This window comes from Ambystoma mexicanum, chromosome 1q (assembly GCF_040938575.1).
Source record: "Ambystoma mexicanum isolate Mex_15411 chromosome 1q, UKY_AmexF1_1, whole genome shotgun sequence".
In the NCBI taxonomy this organism is placed as follows: Eukaryota; Metazoa; Chordata; class Amphibia; order Caudata; family Ambystomatidae; genus Ambystoma; species Ambystoma mexicanum.
The window spans coordinates 619,982,473-619,997,564 of NC_090922.1; the positions used below are offsets into that span (position 1 = coordinate 619,982,473).

General features: G+C 45.0%; 1 protein-coding gene across 7 annotated transcripts in view; it reads left to right on the plus strand.

Moving 5' to 3' along the window:
• Positions 1 to 15,092, plus strand: part of RALGPS2 (Ral GEF with PH domain and SH3 binding motif 2) — a 2,782,724-nt gene that overhangs the window by 2,320,934 nt on the left and 446,698 nt on the right. For all 7 annotated transcript variants that reach the window (XM_069641167.1, XM_069641168.1, XM_069641166.1 and 4 more), the window contains one exon: positions 5,150 to 5,240. In XM_069641167.1, the coding sequence (XP_069497268.1) occupies positions 5,150 to 5,240 (91 nt within the window). The remainder of the gene's footprint in view (positions 1 to 5,149; positions 5,241 to 15,092) is intronic.

Genomic DNA, 15,092 nt, shown 5'->3' on the forward strand with positions numbered 1-15,092 from the left:
TCTCCCACGAGTGGGAGCTAGCTCAGGAAGTCCTTCAAGAGATCTTCGCCCTTTGGGGAACCCCTCAGGTGGATCTGTTCGCCACAAGGACCAACAGGAAGTACGATCTGTTCTGTTCAAGGGAATTTCCCCCCAGAGGAGCTCTAGGAGAGGCGTTCGTAGTGGACTGGGAGTTTCCACTCCTCTACGCGTTTCCACCAGTCCCTGTTATTCCTCAAATGATCAGGAGGTTGAGAAGATTCCGGAAAACCATGATCCTAATTGCCCCGGACTGGGCCAGGAGAACGTGGTACCCGGACCTTCTAGATAAGTCCATCTGCCCTCCAATCCGTCTTCCACTCAAAGAGAATCTTCTCTCGCAGAAGGGAGGTCAGGTTCTCCATCCAGACATCAGAACCCTCAACCTTCACGCTTGGCTTCTGAAAGGGTGAGGTACAAGGATTGGGACCTCCCTGATGACGTCATGGAGGTGATACTTTCGGCCAGAAGGCCAGCAACAAAGTCTTTATACCGCTGCCGTTGGAACAAATTTTGCAGCTGGTGTAGAGAAGAGAATATCGACCCTTTTTCATGTGGTACACCAACGGTGCTATCGTTTCTACTTTACTTGGCAAACTCAGGCCTTCAAGTTGGCACTGTAAAAGGCTATCTCGCAGCGCTTTCAATCTTCAAGCACACTGCGGAGGAACCATCCTATTTCAAACTACCTCTAGTGTTACTATTTCTCAAGGGATTGACTAATGTTTATCCTCCAAAACCATTCCAGGTTCCCTTATGGGACTTAAATTTAGTCTTAAACTTCCTAATGGGCACTCCTTTCGAACCACTTCACTCTTGTTCGCTGAGATTTCTCACACTTAAAACTGTCCTATTGGTAGCGCTAACATCTGCTAGGAGAGTGAGCGAGCTACAAGCTCTCTCCTGTAAACCCCCACATACAATTTTCCACATGGACCAAGTTGTCCTACAGGTGAAGCCTAATTTCCTCCCAAAGGTGGTTTCTGAATTTCATATTACTCAGAAAATTACCTTACCTTCGTTCTACCCTCCTCCCCATCCGGGGAAAGAGGAAGAAAGACTACATAGGCTGGACCCCAGGCGAACTCTAAGCTTTTACATCAGCAGAATGGCTAGGATCAGACAAGCAGACCAACTGTTTGTAGGATACTCGGGTCACAAGTTGGGATTACCCATAACAAAACAAACCATTTCCAGGTGGATTATCTTGGCCATTCTGGAATGTTAAAAACTGGCAGGGAAAGAGCCACCCCAAAATCTTAGGGCTCATTCAACCCGGGATATCGCAGCCTCTTCGGCCCTCCAAAGAGGAGTACCGGTTAGAGACATATGTGTGGCTGCCACATGGTCGTCCGCACATACATTCACAATTTTACAACCTGGATTCCTCGACTAGTCAAGAGACCAGATTTGGCAAAGCCGTATTACATTCGGTTCATCCCTAAGGGGTGCATGACATTCTTACTCCTACCTCCAATTACATGCCACTGCTATGGGAGTCTATCAAAGATAAAGAATGAGGGCACAATCCCTTCGAAAAACAAGTTAAATCTTACCTTGTAACGTTCTTTTGATGGGATGTTCCTCTGACGTATTCTTTATCGCCCCTCCCATCCATCCCCGCAGTAATACTTCCCTTGCGGTTGCAGCTTACGCTCCTTCAAGATCAATAACCAATTCAGGCATGACTTTTCTTATACTACAAAACGGAACTGAGCAACGGACGCCACGCGCGGCTATTTATGGGCATGGTGACATCGGCGCCGATACGGTGGCTGTCGAGGGACATCGACTCGGCGGACGTCGACTTGCGGCGCCCTCTACTGAAAAAAATTCCGAGGCCAGCAAGCTGGAGACGAATTATCAAGGATAAGGAATACTTTGGAGGAACATCCCATCGAAAGAACGTTACAAGGTAAGAAGTAACTTGTTCATCTCAACAGAGGGGTGGAGTTCAGTACTTTTTGCAAACCCTCAGGTAAGGTTGTTAGCAGATTAGTTCCTGAAAAATTAGCATTGGGCCAACTGAAGCTTTCAGAGGACAATTTGGATATAATCCAAAGAGCTAGGAAAGATTCAACTAGAACTCCATATAGGAGAAAGTGTACAAGATTGTTCACTTGTCTCAACAGAAAGGAATTGATCCATTGGCTTACGCTCTGGATGATAGTCTATCGTTTCCTGCTTATTTAGCACGCTCATGTGTGCTTGCTGGGGTTAACTAGCAACTGTAGGGGCATATAGGAATCCAGAACAGTTTTTCCTCGGCAAACCCTGTGGTCAAAAGACACCTGGAAGGATTGTCGATTACTTCCAGCGGCCAGAATACCAATCCTATATGGGATCTTAATGTAGTGCTCGCATCACTTGGGCATAAACCCTTTGAGCCGATGCCTTATTAGATACCAAGATGGGCACGTTAAAAACAGCCCATCTTTGGTTGCATTAAAGTCAGCGATAGGAATTGGTGAAATCCAAGCACTAGCGACATCAGAACCTTCTACATCATTTCAGAGACCATGTAGTCTTGCGGACGTTTCCGTAATTTTTATCGAAATATGGTTTGGGAATTTCTTATAAACAAAGATATAGTCCTACCAACATTTTGTCCTAATCCGCAATTGCAGGCTGACAGGGTATTGCACAGTTTAGATGCTAGAAAAGCATTCAAGTTCTTTTTAAGTAGAACAAAGGAATCCAGATCTTCAGAAGTTATTTTTGTAACTTTTTGGCGTAATTCTTCCGGCAAGTAAACGTCTGAAACATCTGTCGCTATATGGTTGGTTGCCCACATTGCAGAAGCATATAGAGTGCGAGGAAAAACTCTGCCAGAAGTTATCCATATAAACTTTGTGACCACAAAATCAACAGCACTGGCTTTTCAGTGCTTTGTGTCGTGGGAAATCAGCAAAGCCACTACATGAGCTATCTGTTATGACCAACTCCTGGTCATAGGGTTCAGTCTATGGACACACAGGATACTCAAGCCAGGTATGCTTAGTGGTTACTTTATTAGGGCTCTTCTGTTACAAGGATCAGATGTCATCATAGTCATTAGGAGATAAAGAGGAAAGGGACAGGAGCCCACTGGCTCCCACTACCCAGGCTCACATAATCTAACTGCCTGGGTTAGAACCCATTCAACTCTAAACATTCTGACCTCACACTCCACACTCACAGCCTACATTCTGATATCATCAATCCTGGCTCAGCACACATGCAAGTATAAGAGCCAACCCTTACACCTCCTTTCCTACAACAAACACACCTCAAACACACCTGGAGGAAGTAACCCTAACACCTCCTCCTCTTGCATATAGAACAACACACTCTTTCAAAACAGCAAGACACACCTCACGCAGCAGAGTTCTGCTAACCCCAGAGATTGAACAAACAGGCTTAACTAACATCCTACGACAGTACCTGGTTTTCCCCGGTTTTGGGGGTAAGTGCTCGGAAGTGGCAGTTCGAGGTTCCTTTGTGGCAGGGGGGGAACGGAAGGTGATTTGTGATGTTTTGATTGGTTAGGTTGGTTGTGGCGGCTGGGACTGTCGTAGGATGTTAGTTAAGCCTGTTTGTTCAATCTCTGGGGTTAGCAGAACTCTGCTGAGAGTGAGGTGTGTCTTGCTGTTTTGAAAGAGTGTGTTCTATATGCAAGAGGAGGAGGTGTTAGGGTTGCTTCCTCCAGGTGTGTTTGAGGTGTGTTTGAGGTGTGTTTGTTGTAGGAAAGGAGGTGTTGGGGTTGGCTCTTATACTTGCGTGTGTGCTGAGCCAGGATTGATGTCATCATCAGAATGTAGGCTGTGAGTGTGGAGTGTGAGGTCAGAATGTTTAGAGTTGAATGGGTTCTAACCCAGGCAGTTAGATTTTGTGAGCCTGGGTAGTGGGAGCCAGTGGGCTCCTGTCCCTTTCCTCTTTATCCCCTGATGACTGATGACATCTGATCCTTGTAATAGAAGAACCCAAATAAAGTAACCACTAAGCATACCTGGCTTGAGTATCCTTTGTGTCCAGAGACTGAACCCTATGACCAGGAGTTGGTCATAACAATTTTATTCCATCCTCGTCGCCAATTGTTATGACCAACTCCTGGTCATAGTGTTCAGTCTATGGACACACAGGATACTCAAGCTCTGTCAGTGCTTTCTTCTGCTTTTCGGTTCATGCTACAGTGTCATCCTCATCAACAGTGCTGTGTGGCAGAATGGATTTGTTGTAAGCAGGTCTTCCTTCCACAGCTTTGTCTGTAAAGGTCTAGCCAACAAAAGTAAAACCTGCAATGTTAGCTCACACCGTGAGATGCTGTTGCTGAGATAATGGGGCATATTTATAATACAAGAGTGAACTGGCAAAATAACTCCACCGGATGAGTGCTCACTGCTGTGATCTGTAGCTTGCACATTCGAATCCTGGCCAGGCCAACTATGCCTTTCATCCTTCTGAGGTTGATAAATGACTACCAACTTCTTTTGGATGATAATTGTATCTAAATATGTTCTAGGACAGCGCTTTGGCGAAAGTGCTACTTAAATAACAAATCAACCTAAATCCTTTTCAACCAAGGGCAGGGTGGTTCATTATGGAGGAATAGCGAATATGACACCCCATAGTTTGCTACCTTCTTCCGAGTGTCTCAGTAGGCCAAATGCATCCAAATTCCTTCTGGTGAACTGAACCCTAGATTTCTGCAACTCACTCTACATGAAACTTCCAAATAGACCATGCATAGCTTGACAAAGAAGCTAATCCTTTTTACCAAATAGTCTGAACTTTAAACGTCCAAACCCTCCCAATCCCCCCACAGCTTTTTCTGTTGTCTTCACAAAGTTTTATAAATCCGCTTTTCGTTCATTTTATCAGCAAAACTGGTTGCCTTGCTATACACTAGTGTCGGAGCTCAGCTGTCTACTGGTTATTGAAGTAAAACATGTTTGTAATCTTCACTTAAACATTAGATTGTTCATTTGTAGTGTACCAAGCTATATCAAAGTATTACACAATTTCAAACTACTATTTATTCGATGGTTCAATTCTTTGGTAACATGCTAAGTGTAGCATCATTTCCTTTGGGGTTATCGATCTGTTAGGCAAGTATATATTTAGTAATGCTTCCTTTCTCTTTGGTGTTTAGATGTCCCTGTGTTGCCCCATGTCCAGAAATACCTGAATTCAGTTCGATACATTGAAGAACTGCAGAAGTTTGTTGAAGATGACAATTATAAGTAAGTTAAAGTGTAAATTGTTTTAAACTCAAGGGCTGAGCCCTCAAAACATCATACCAGTGCTGACCTTCTCTATCAGCCTAATTATATAACTCAACCAGTAGCCCTCTTTTTGTATCAAAGTTGAATTCTTGTCACTGTTTTGAAGCCATTGAAACACAAAGTTGAGTGAACATGCAGGACCTATATGGAGTAATGGAGAGCCTCTGCCTATGAGTTCAAGCTTTAAAGCATGTATTGTTTGCCTCTAGCAGTGTGCTACTGTTAATGGCCAGCCTCATCTGGAATCTGCTTTTTATTTTGTCAGGTAAGAGAAAAGGGGCAGTACTTTCCCAAAGGTCCTCTGTAGCCCCCTAAAGAGGATTATTGCAGGGGGTCCTGTGTTCATCATCCTACACATCTATAGTTCTCCTAGGATGTATCCGTGTTTTAACCTTGCATCCGAGTCTTCAGAATCAGTACATATTCCTCAATGTTAGAAACATTTTAATGTTAGGTGAGCATTCTTTGATTTGTTTTATTTATAATGCATAGGCATCCCTTGGGTATCAGAGTAAAAACCACCAGAAAAAAAGAAAAATGGGGGGAAAAATGCACCGAGCACCAAGCCCAGTTTGCATTATGTACTTAGTGATTCAAGCATATAACCCTTTTGTCACACATAGTTTTCAAATATAAAGAGCTATCTTCATTCTTATGGTCTCAAAATGTTTGATTTCATGAAAATCAGCCTGTAACATATTGGTGCGATTGCCCCATTCCTCATATGGGCATTTCGAAAGAGTACAGTAGGAGTGTACGATACTGTCAAACTTGTTTGAGATCCTTCCTGCAGAAAATTATTTATATGGGTATTCTAGTTTTTTATAATGTGCTTGCTACAAGTGTAATTTTTTTTAAATAACTGCTTTCGCAAAAAGACAACGCACACGCCTGACTGTAGGATTCTCTCACATAGACCTATAGAAAAGGAAACCGTGTGTGTGGATCTGCTTAGATCACATGCTATGCATAGGCCAACATCTAGTGGTAGCCACAGAGTATTACATTTTGTGTTTTCGAAACTTGAAATGGACGTCGACAGGGTGTGCCAGTAATACTAGCCCTAGTGTGACGTCCCATGGTCCTTCACGCGCCGAGGTCCCTCAGATTCTTTTTTTTCGCCATCATAGTCAAACGCAATTTGCGGAGTTCCTTCTTCTGGCTATCGCCTTTACTTATGTGAAGTTTCAATTTAGAATTTGTTTCTATCCTTTCGACGCCCGTTCATCAAAAGATCTCAGACAACGGCTTTCAAGGACAAGACCATTCATAGACAACTACTCACCCGTCTTGACGAACTTTGTCTGCTGCCTACCTAGGCCCCAACGGGCCTCGGCCCTGCACAGTAGGGAGAGTGGGGGGAGGTCATAATTCATCTCATTTATAGAATTCCTATTTCGCTATTCTTCCTTTTACATTGCTGAGGTGCCATCTTTGCATACTATGGAAAACACATTGTTTACAGCCCGAGTGAGTAAAGGGCGAGAAGCAGACAACGAGGACTGTTAGCTGTGCTGCTTGGATTATTGACTGCCGAATTCTTGCAGCCCCGTAGCCCGTTGGAAGAGCTGCGCGCCCACACTGAGGCTGTGTGTTGAGCGGCGCGTGTGTGAGGGCTGGGGGCACTGTGCCTTTAAACATTTGGCCTGCAGACGTACCGCCCAGAGGAAGTGACTCACACAAGGGGAAGAGCATCACCCTTGTGGCGTGAAGCCCGAGTGAGTAAAGGGCGAGAAGCAGACAACGAGGACTGTTAGCTGTTTGCTGCTTGGCGGAGTGGCAATCTCTGTAGTTTATGGCAGCTAGAGTTGCACGCTCCGCTAGTAGGAAAAATAGTGCCGTGCACTCACTGGTTTTAGTGGAAAAAAACGAGACTTTTGGGCCACGTTTACGCAGCGCTAAAACAACCACGGCGCTTCTTCATCAGTCAGATAAAGGGCTGGAGCTGCCTGTTTTAAGTCAAGCGGACACAGAACCCGGACTGGCCGAGCTGGACGCTGAAATCTCCTTGATGGACGTCGTGGTCTCTTCTGGTTCCGGCAATCCTTCAAACGAGATGGAGCCCCCGTCTGCCGCCAGTTGTCCCCCGCCGAGTGACGCGAGTGTAGCGCGGCCCCTCGGAGGAGAGGAAACGCCGCTCGCTCCAGGTGAGGAGGTATTAGTGGGCGGTGGGGGGGGGGGGCACGTTGGTTGGACCGTTTGCTTGTGCTTCCCCGGAAAATGGACCAGAGTTGCGAGCCCTTCTGCCGGCCAAAGCCCCCCCGGCCCCTCACGTGGTGGAGGGGCGCAACGACCAACCTGGGTGGCAGCCCCAGGAAAACCCACTCGAAGGAAAAACGGACAGTTCAGTCTTAAACGGCCCTATACAGGTCGTTACTTTGCAACATTCTCCGCCAGAGTCTTGCACTGTGCCGGCCGCAGAGGCTTCGCCGCGCTTTGGCCTCGGAGAGGACGTGCAGCCTACCGTCTCGGGGAATCTGGACCTTGAATCACCTAAAACCCCCAGGGCAACGAGGCCAAAGGATAGCCAAACCAAACCCTCCCATGTTTCGTTAAACACTGTTTATAACAGGAAAAAGGGAGGGCCGTCGCGCAGGAAATGATGCGCGCACCAAAAGCCAAAGATGGGGTTGAAAGTTTTGATATCAAAACGCCAAAAATCTACGAACGCTGACGATAGGTCTGCAAATCAATTAGAGGTTGCCCAACCAAATTTGCCTATAACCAACAGATTCTTTGCTAAATTCTTGAAGAAGAAAACTTCAACTTCGGAAGAAATCTCGGATGCCGAGATTTTGGGAGCGGTCTCGGACCAAATTCTGACCACAGCACCCGCACAAACAAAGGATGAGCGAGCCGTGTTTTCGTTAAAACCGGTGAGTTTTTCCTTTTCCAACATGGTCCCAAACGCGAACATTAGGTGGCATTTTGGCTCCCCAAGTCCCGCACACCTTCCATCTCCGAGACAACTTCCAAGCTTATCAACAAACCTAGTGAAAGGGCAAAGTGGTCCAGGCCAAATGCCTGGGTCAGATATACGACCTCCTTCGGCTAAAAACGTCGACCCTGGGAATTCAGTGATCTCAGCCCCAAATGCAGGACAAAGCCATTCTACTCTTAAGAGTACTTTTCAGATTGATGAGATCCAACGCCCCCTGATAATCTGCAGTGAGGTGGAAAGTGACGCAGATGACAATCAGTCCGAACAATCTTTGCTCATATCTAATCCCTGCTCAACTGAAACGAATGCCGATGGGACTGTGACAAAGACTGCGGGTTTGGGACGGGGGCAGGAGGATACCCAGCCCAATCCGGAACCTGATAATATTCCTTTTCCAATCCAAGCCTCGAATCATCGAAACTCAATCGGCTTGGGAAAGAGACCTAGCCTCGATGCTTCAAGGACTTCTTCAACTTCAAGAGGGGGGACAAACGACTGTAATACGGCGCCTAGTCCAACGAGAAACCGGCGTTCCAGCGAACTCATAGGAAATCCATCAAAGGACCCTTCGCCCAAGAAGACTGATTTAAGATTAATTATGTCCACAGTAACGTTGGCGATGGCACCGTTCTGTAAACTATACGAGTCGATAAACGACTCTTTGAAAGACCACACATCTATTACAGCGATGATGAACAGTCATTTGATCTTCCTAGAAGGCTATATTAACGCCCTGAATAACAAAATGGGAAAAATCAATACGGACGAATGTCCGGGGAAGACGAGAGCTAGGCCATTCGAGACACGACCTCTTCCTTCGGATGCCAGTACCCAGACCTTCGAAGATGGGCTGATTGTCGACCTTGAGGGCTCTATCCCGGAGGGAGACAAGGAGTCCCCGGCTAGGGGTTTTCAAACAACCAAAGCAGGGGGCATGGCAGCAAAAACCAATGGATTGATTTTCAACGATCAAATCTCAATTTCACCTGAAATCGACAGTGTATCAGCATCAAGAGGCCCTTTCTTCAAGAAAAAGCAAACGACAAGCAAGCTTCTTGTTGCAGAAGCAAATAGCAGCAAAAAAGTGCCTCTAAATGAGAAGGGGAAGTCTAAATTGCCCGACAAATTATTGGGCAGAACAGTTCAAGGAAAAGGAGATAAAGTGAACTATTCAACTAAGGAAACAGACGACGCCATAGCCGGTATTCAAACAGCCTCCAATGAGGACAACCGAGAATCAGACGTGGACTTGTTAAACTTCAGTGTCTACACACTGTCTGATGACCAAGATGAGACTCGAGATCCAAATTGTACTATGGAGGAAAATCCTCATTTTCAAACCCTAGAGAGTTGTCGTAGGAACCTGCAAAACAAAGCTAGCGGGGGGCCTGAAGTGTTGAAGAAGGTCCCGGAAAAAAGACACCACTCACGGAACCTAGATAACGACCGACCAAAGACCAGTCCGTTAAAAGTCTGTGGGAGAAACGGGTCTCTAAACAACATCTTTGTTTCCAGAAGGAGCTCTCCCCAAGGGTCCAGATGGGTGCACGCGACAAGGTCCAAAGATGCCCCAGCAATAAGAAAATACGCGGAAGCATCTGCAAAAGATAAGCAGAACCGACATAACCCCAGACCTAGCCAAAAAAAATCGGTAAGGTCTGGAGCACAGCCTCTTAGAACCAAACGCAATTTCCTCATTGAACAATTACCAGATAACAACAAACATATAATATTAAACAGAGGATTTTTGTTGCAACTTCTAAAATGTATTCCTTCCCTCAGGAAAGTTGAAACCAAGGATTTAGCGAGGGTAGAACCATTCCATCAAGGGAAACTAGCGAGTGCTTACCTTCATGTCCACACAAATTGGGCAAAAATCAGATTAGCAGAGGCAGCCGAACATCTTTTAAAGCTGGGATTTGACTTGTTCGAACTAGAAGACGTGCCCTCTTCTATGCGGTGCGAATCACCCGAACAGTTGGGATCAAATACACCCCCGCATCTTGAAAACGCGAGAATTAAACCGAAGCTGTCTAAAAGATATCTGGAGGACAGAGGCTCGGAGCGACAGGTTCGCTCGTTTGGAAAAACCAACACGGATCAAATAGCAGAAATCCAGCAGACAAACCGCTATGATTTTGGGAGTCAACAACCCTGGGGAGAAGCCAAAAGAGAGGAAGTGGTTTACAAAGACCCGTTGGGAATAGGAAGACGCCCTTGCGGCCTTATGACCAAAATTCAACGGACAATAACCCAATCCTTGGGTAAGGAAGGCTCCGTTACGAAGGATTCTTCAAAACAAGCCCCACTGTTGCAATCTTGGGCATGGTTACCAAAGGCTCTCATACAACATAAGACTCAATAGCAACCCGCCAGCCACATCCTCACACCGCTTTCCATACAACAGATACGAGGAAAAGAAGTTCTTTCCCTGGGGTCATGGAACACGCGCGGTTTTCAACATCTGACGAACGAAGGGGATGCAAACTTGGGATGCTTGGATATAATCTGCTTACAAGAGACTTGGATGACGGAACGTCCATCCATCGACGGCTATGACTTGGCCCCTGCGCCAGCAATCAAAGGTTCCCTTGGGCGCCCTTCTTCAGGCCTCGTTACGGCAATCCGGTGTGGCTCAGGACTACAACATCTAAAAATCTTACATTCATCCACTTACTTGCTGGCCACAGAAGTCAGCTGGATGACCAGCAAGAAGGACGGGGGCAATTTCAAAGCACAGCCCTTAATTATTATAAACATCTACTGGAATCCCGCAGCTTTGAGCGATGTCTCTTTTATTGCCTTGTCTAGAGAGACCATAAATGAAGTCCTGGTGAACAACCCGGAAGCACTGTTAGTCATCTGTGGAGACTTAAATGCTACTTGGGTGCCGCTCGAAGCAGTAGAGCATCCCCCTCTCTTTTCATCCCTCAGAAATAAACGAGGGGACAAATGGTTATCCTTGATGTCAGCGTGTGACCTGCTGAGTGCAGGTGATCTTTTCCCTAGACAAGGGAGACCCTTTACTTGGGAAAGAGGAAACTCGCACGCGGACATTGATCATATCTTCATTAGTAGACATTTGTCTACTCTCACAACATCATTTGAAGTACTAAAAACCAAGGAGAGTGATCACAACTTGTTGGTGTTAAAGTGGAAGACAAACTCAACTCACAGTTTGGTTATGCCCGCTTCTGTCGAGGCGAACAGCCAACAAACACGTCTAAGACTGTCAGCAGCTGCTATTTCTGCAATAAAGTTTCAGTACGAGAACACAGGCAAAGAACAAAATGAACAGGAGTTTCTGCGATTACCAGATTACCAACCACTTCTGTTACCTTACAAGTCACACTTCAAGGGTCAGGGACGACAAAACAAAGTCATCTCACATGAGTACAGCAAAGAACTGGTTTTGAAAAGGCGCCAATTAAGACAAGCAAAAAGAAGGGTGAAAGCATTCCCTACGCCAGACAATCAGGCGATCTTTACGCAAGTGCAGAAAACCTATAGAACGTGGATTAAACAACAACGGTGGAACCTTTACCAAAAAGACGCGGAAGCCATGCTAAAATTGGTTAGTGGTCATCATCCAAGAGAATTTTGGGCTTTAATTAGATCTACGACCTCGCCTTTCGGCGAACCACTAACAAACCCAATTGAGGAAACTGTTTGGATAAAATTCTACTCAAACCTTTTTCAGGCACCCATATACCCGGGGCCTTCACTGGAAAATACAAACTTGGAACCGTGGGTTGATCTGAGTAATGAAGAAGAGATCATTAAAATACTCCGTAGGCTCAAACCGTCCAGAGCCCCCGGCCCGGACGGTGTTACAAATCTGGACCTAAAACAATTTCCAACAGAATGGTCTGCATTGATTAGTGACATCTTCAGACGATGTAAAAAGGCCAGACAAATCCCGCTCTCATGGACAACCTCAATAGTCGTCCCTATATTTAAAAAGGCCCTAAAAACCGATCCCAAGAACTATCGTCCTATAGCTCTATTGGATACGATTGGGAAAGTGTTTGAATCCTTACTTCTTCAGCAATTTCACCGATGGTTCGACAACACAGATCGCTCAGACCCATTTCAAACGGGTTTTACCAAGAAAAATGGTACATCCACAAATATTATGTTTCTCAGTGCGCTAAAAAGTAAGGTGCTAGCAGGAGCTCCAAGAGTGTTCCTGGCCTTCATTGACTTGGCGCAAGCCTTTGATCAAGTCAATCGAGCAAACTTGTGGAGGAAACTGTCCGAGTGGAATTGTCCACCAGAAATACTCCAACCAATTCAGGCATTACACAAGAACACCAAGCTTCGCGTTAGGTTAAATCAAGCAGGCTTGTTATCATCAGAAATTCTGGTGGGCAGAGGAGTAAAGCAGGGATGTCCACTTGCTCCTGCACTTTTTATCGCTTACCTTAGTGACTTCAAAGATTCAGAGCAATTAATTCGCTCCTTTCCACCGTTATTGGGAGAACGCAAAACTACCAGGTTACTTTATGCAGACGATTTAATCCTAATGGATTTGACCCCAATCGGTCTGCAGCGTCAGCTCAACAACCTTGCTGCGTATGTTTGCGAGAACAACTTAACCATCAACGTTGCAAAGACCAAAATCTTGACGATGGAAAAACTTAAACGACGACAAGAAAAACTGTCCTGGTATTTGGAAGGCAAGGTTCTTGAGAAAGTGTCAACTATAAAATACTTAGGAGTCACCTTGGACAGTTCTAGAACAAATGTAGCATTCCAGACGTGTCTGATAGATAAGGTAAAGAAATTGGCAGCACAGGCGCGAGCATTAGACAGAAAGTACGGGCGTTTTTCTTTGCTCCCAGCGATTAAATTTTACCGCACAAAGGTAGTTCCATCAATCACTTATGCAGCGGACGCTCTCCCTCATGTGCTGAAATTGGAGGGGTACTTTTGGCGCACGGTTCTGGGGTTGCCAAAATCTACATCGGCACCCTTAATCAGAAGGGAATTAGGTTTACTTTCACTGGAAGGATCTGTAGAGATTAAATCTATGATGCTCTACAGGAAAATGCTGTTACCCGATTGCCCTCGCGTGTTAGCGATGATCCATGCTGAGGTCAAAAGGACGCAATGCTTGAAGCTAAAATCTTGGGAAACAGCAAGAAAAGCAAAACTATTGGAACTCCATTTCTCGGAACAAGAGCTGGTGCGAAATCCTTCAAAAATAAAAAATAAAATGGCAGAGTATGATTGGATAAAGACTTTGGACTTTGCGGAAAAAGCGATATCAGTTCAACATCTCCCGCCCTATAACAGCAAATTAAACACGGTCCCCAATTACCTGAGCAGGTTTCCAAACAAAGCTGCCAGAAACCTGTTTTTGAGAGCACGTTTAAATCTATTACAGACAAACGAGATTCTGAAGCGTAGAGGACTGAGTGACTCAGACACATGTCGTTTTTGTAAAGACAGCTCAAAAGTCGAAACTATTCGGCATTTGCTTCTCAACTGTCCAGGTACTCAAGATATTGGTGAAAAGTATCTGCAACAACATCTTCAGGCATCCTACACCAGGGAGGAAGAACTCTGGTGGGGTCGCTTAATGAGCAGAGAACGAAATACCTGGACAATCGTGACCACTCAAACCTTAAAGTCCATTCTGTCTTCATGAAATTTCCTTGTTAAGAGTTTTCTACTTTGACTGTAAATATTTTTCATCTCTACTTTCTACTGATTTCTTCAACTATGTAAAAATCATTAATTTGATTAAATCAACGAAATAAATAATAATAATAATTGTTTACATTTTGCCCTTCCTGTAACAGGAAATTTTGCTGTAAGGACTCACATAGGGTGTGTAATCTCTGCCTTCCTAGGGACCATTCCGAAAAAACAGTGCAAGTCCTGCAAACTGTTAAGGCGCAAGACACTAAAGGCTGCCATGGACGTTGAGGGAGCTTCCCGCCATGGCAGCATCAACGTCCTAAGTGACGCCGAGGGCGATAGGGACTCATTGTCTGCGCACTCTCTGAAACATGGGCATATACGGCTGCAGCCCCCTCCATAAATTTGGCTATTCCTAACAGGATATGGCATGCTTAGATGTGATAGAAAGGAAGGTAAAGGTGGAGGCGTTTCCTTAATTCATAGGCTATCTCTCACGGTTTAGGAAACCAATGGGTTTGCTATGGAAGGGATTGAATCCCTTTGTGTAAAAATCAGTATGAATGCTGAAGCTACATTGAACGTGCTCGTAATTTACAGACCACCGTCCTCACCTGGAGACTTCTCAGCCAATCTCTTGAGCTTTCTACTCTCTTCCTTGAAACCCAATTCCAACTACATAATTATGGGGGATATTAACCTATGGCAAGACCATTAGGATGATCCCATTGCACATGAGTTATATCTAGCATTAAACAAATTAGGATTTGAACAACTTATCCATGAACCGACTCATAATTTAGGACCCACCCTTGATTGGGTTGCTTGTTATAAAGTGAAAACCAGTGATGTAGTAGTTTCTTCATGTCTCTGGTCGGATCACGCCTTTGTGGAATTTACCGTAATTTCCAACTTTATTAATAAACCTAAACCTAGCAATGATAAAGAAATCCCCACCGGTAACCTAAAAAATATCACAGCTACTAAACTTGAACCCTTAACCAGGACACTAAACAAGCTCTCTAATAGGGATACCCCCGAAGCACTGGCAAAAGCCATATCAGATAATCTGGGAATAGCCGTCAATACCTTAGCACCACCAAAAAGTAAAAAACAGATGGAAGGTATTAAACGTAATTTATGGTTCTCACCCGAACTCCAAAGTGTAAAACGCACACTCTTAAGACTTTTTTACACTTGGAAATCTACAACCAAGGACTCAT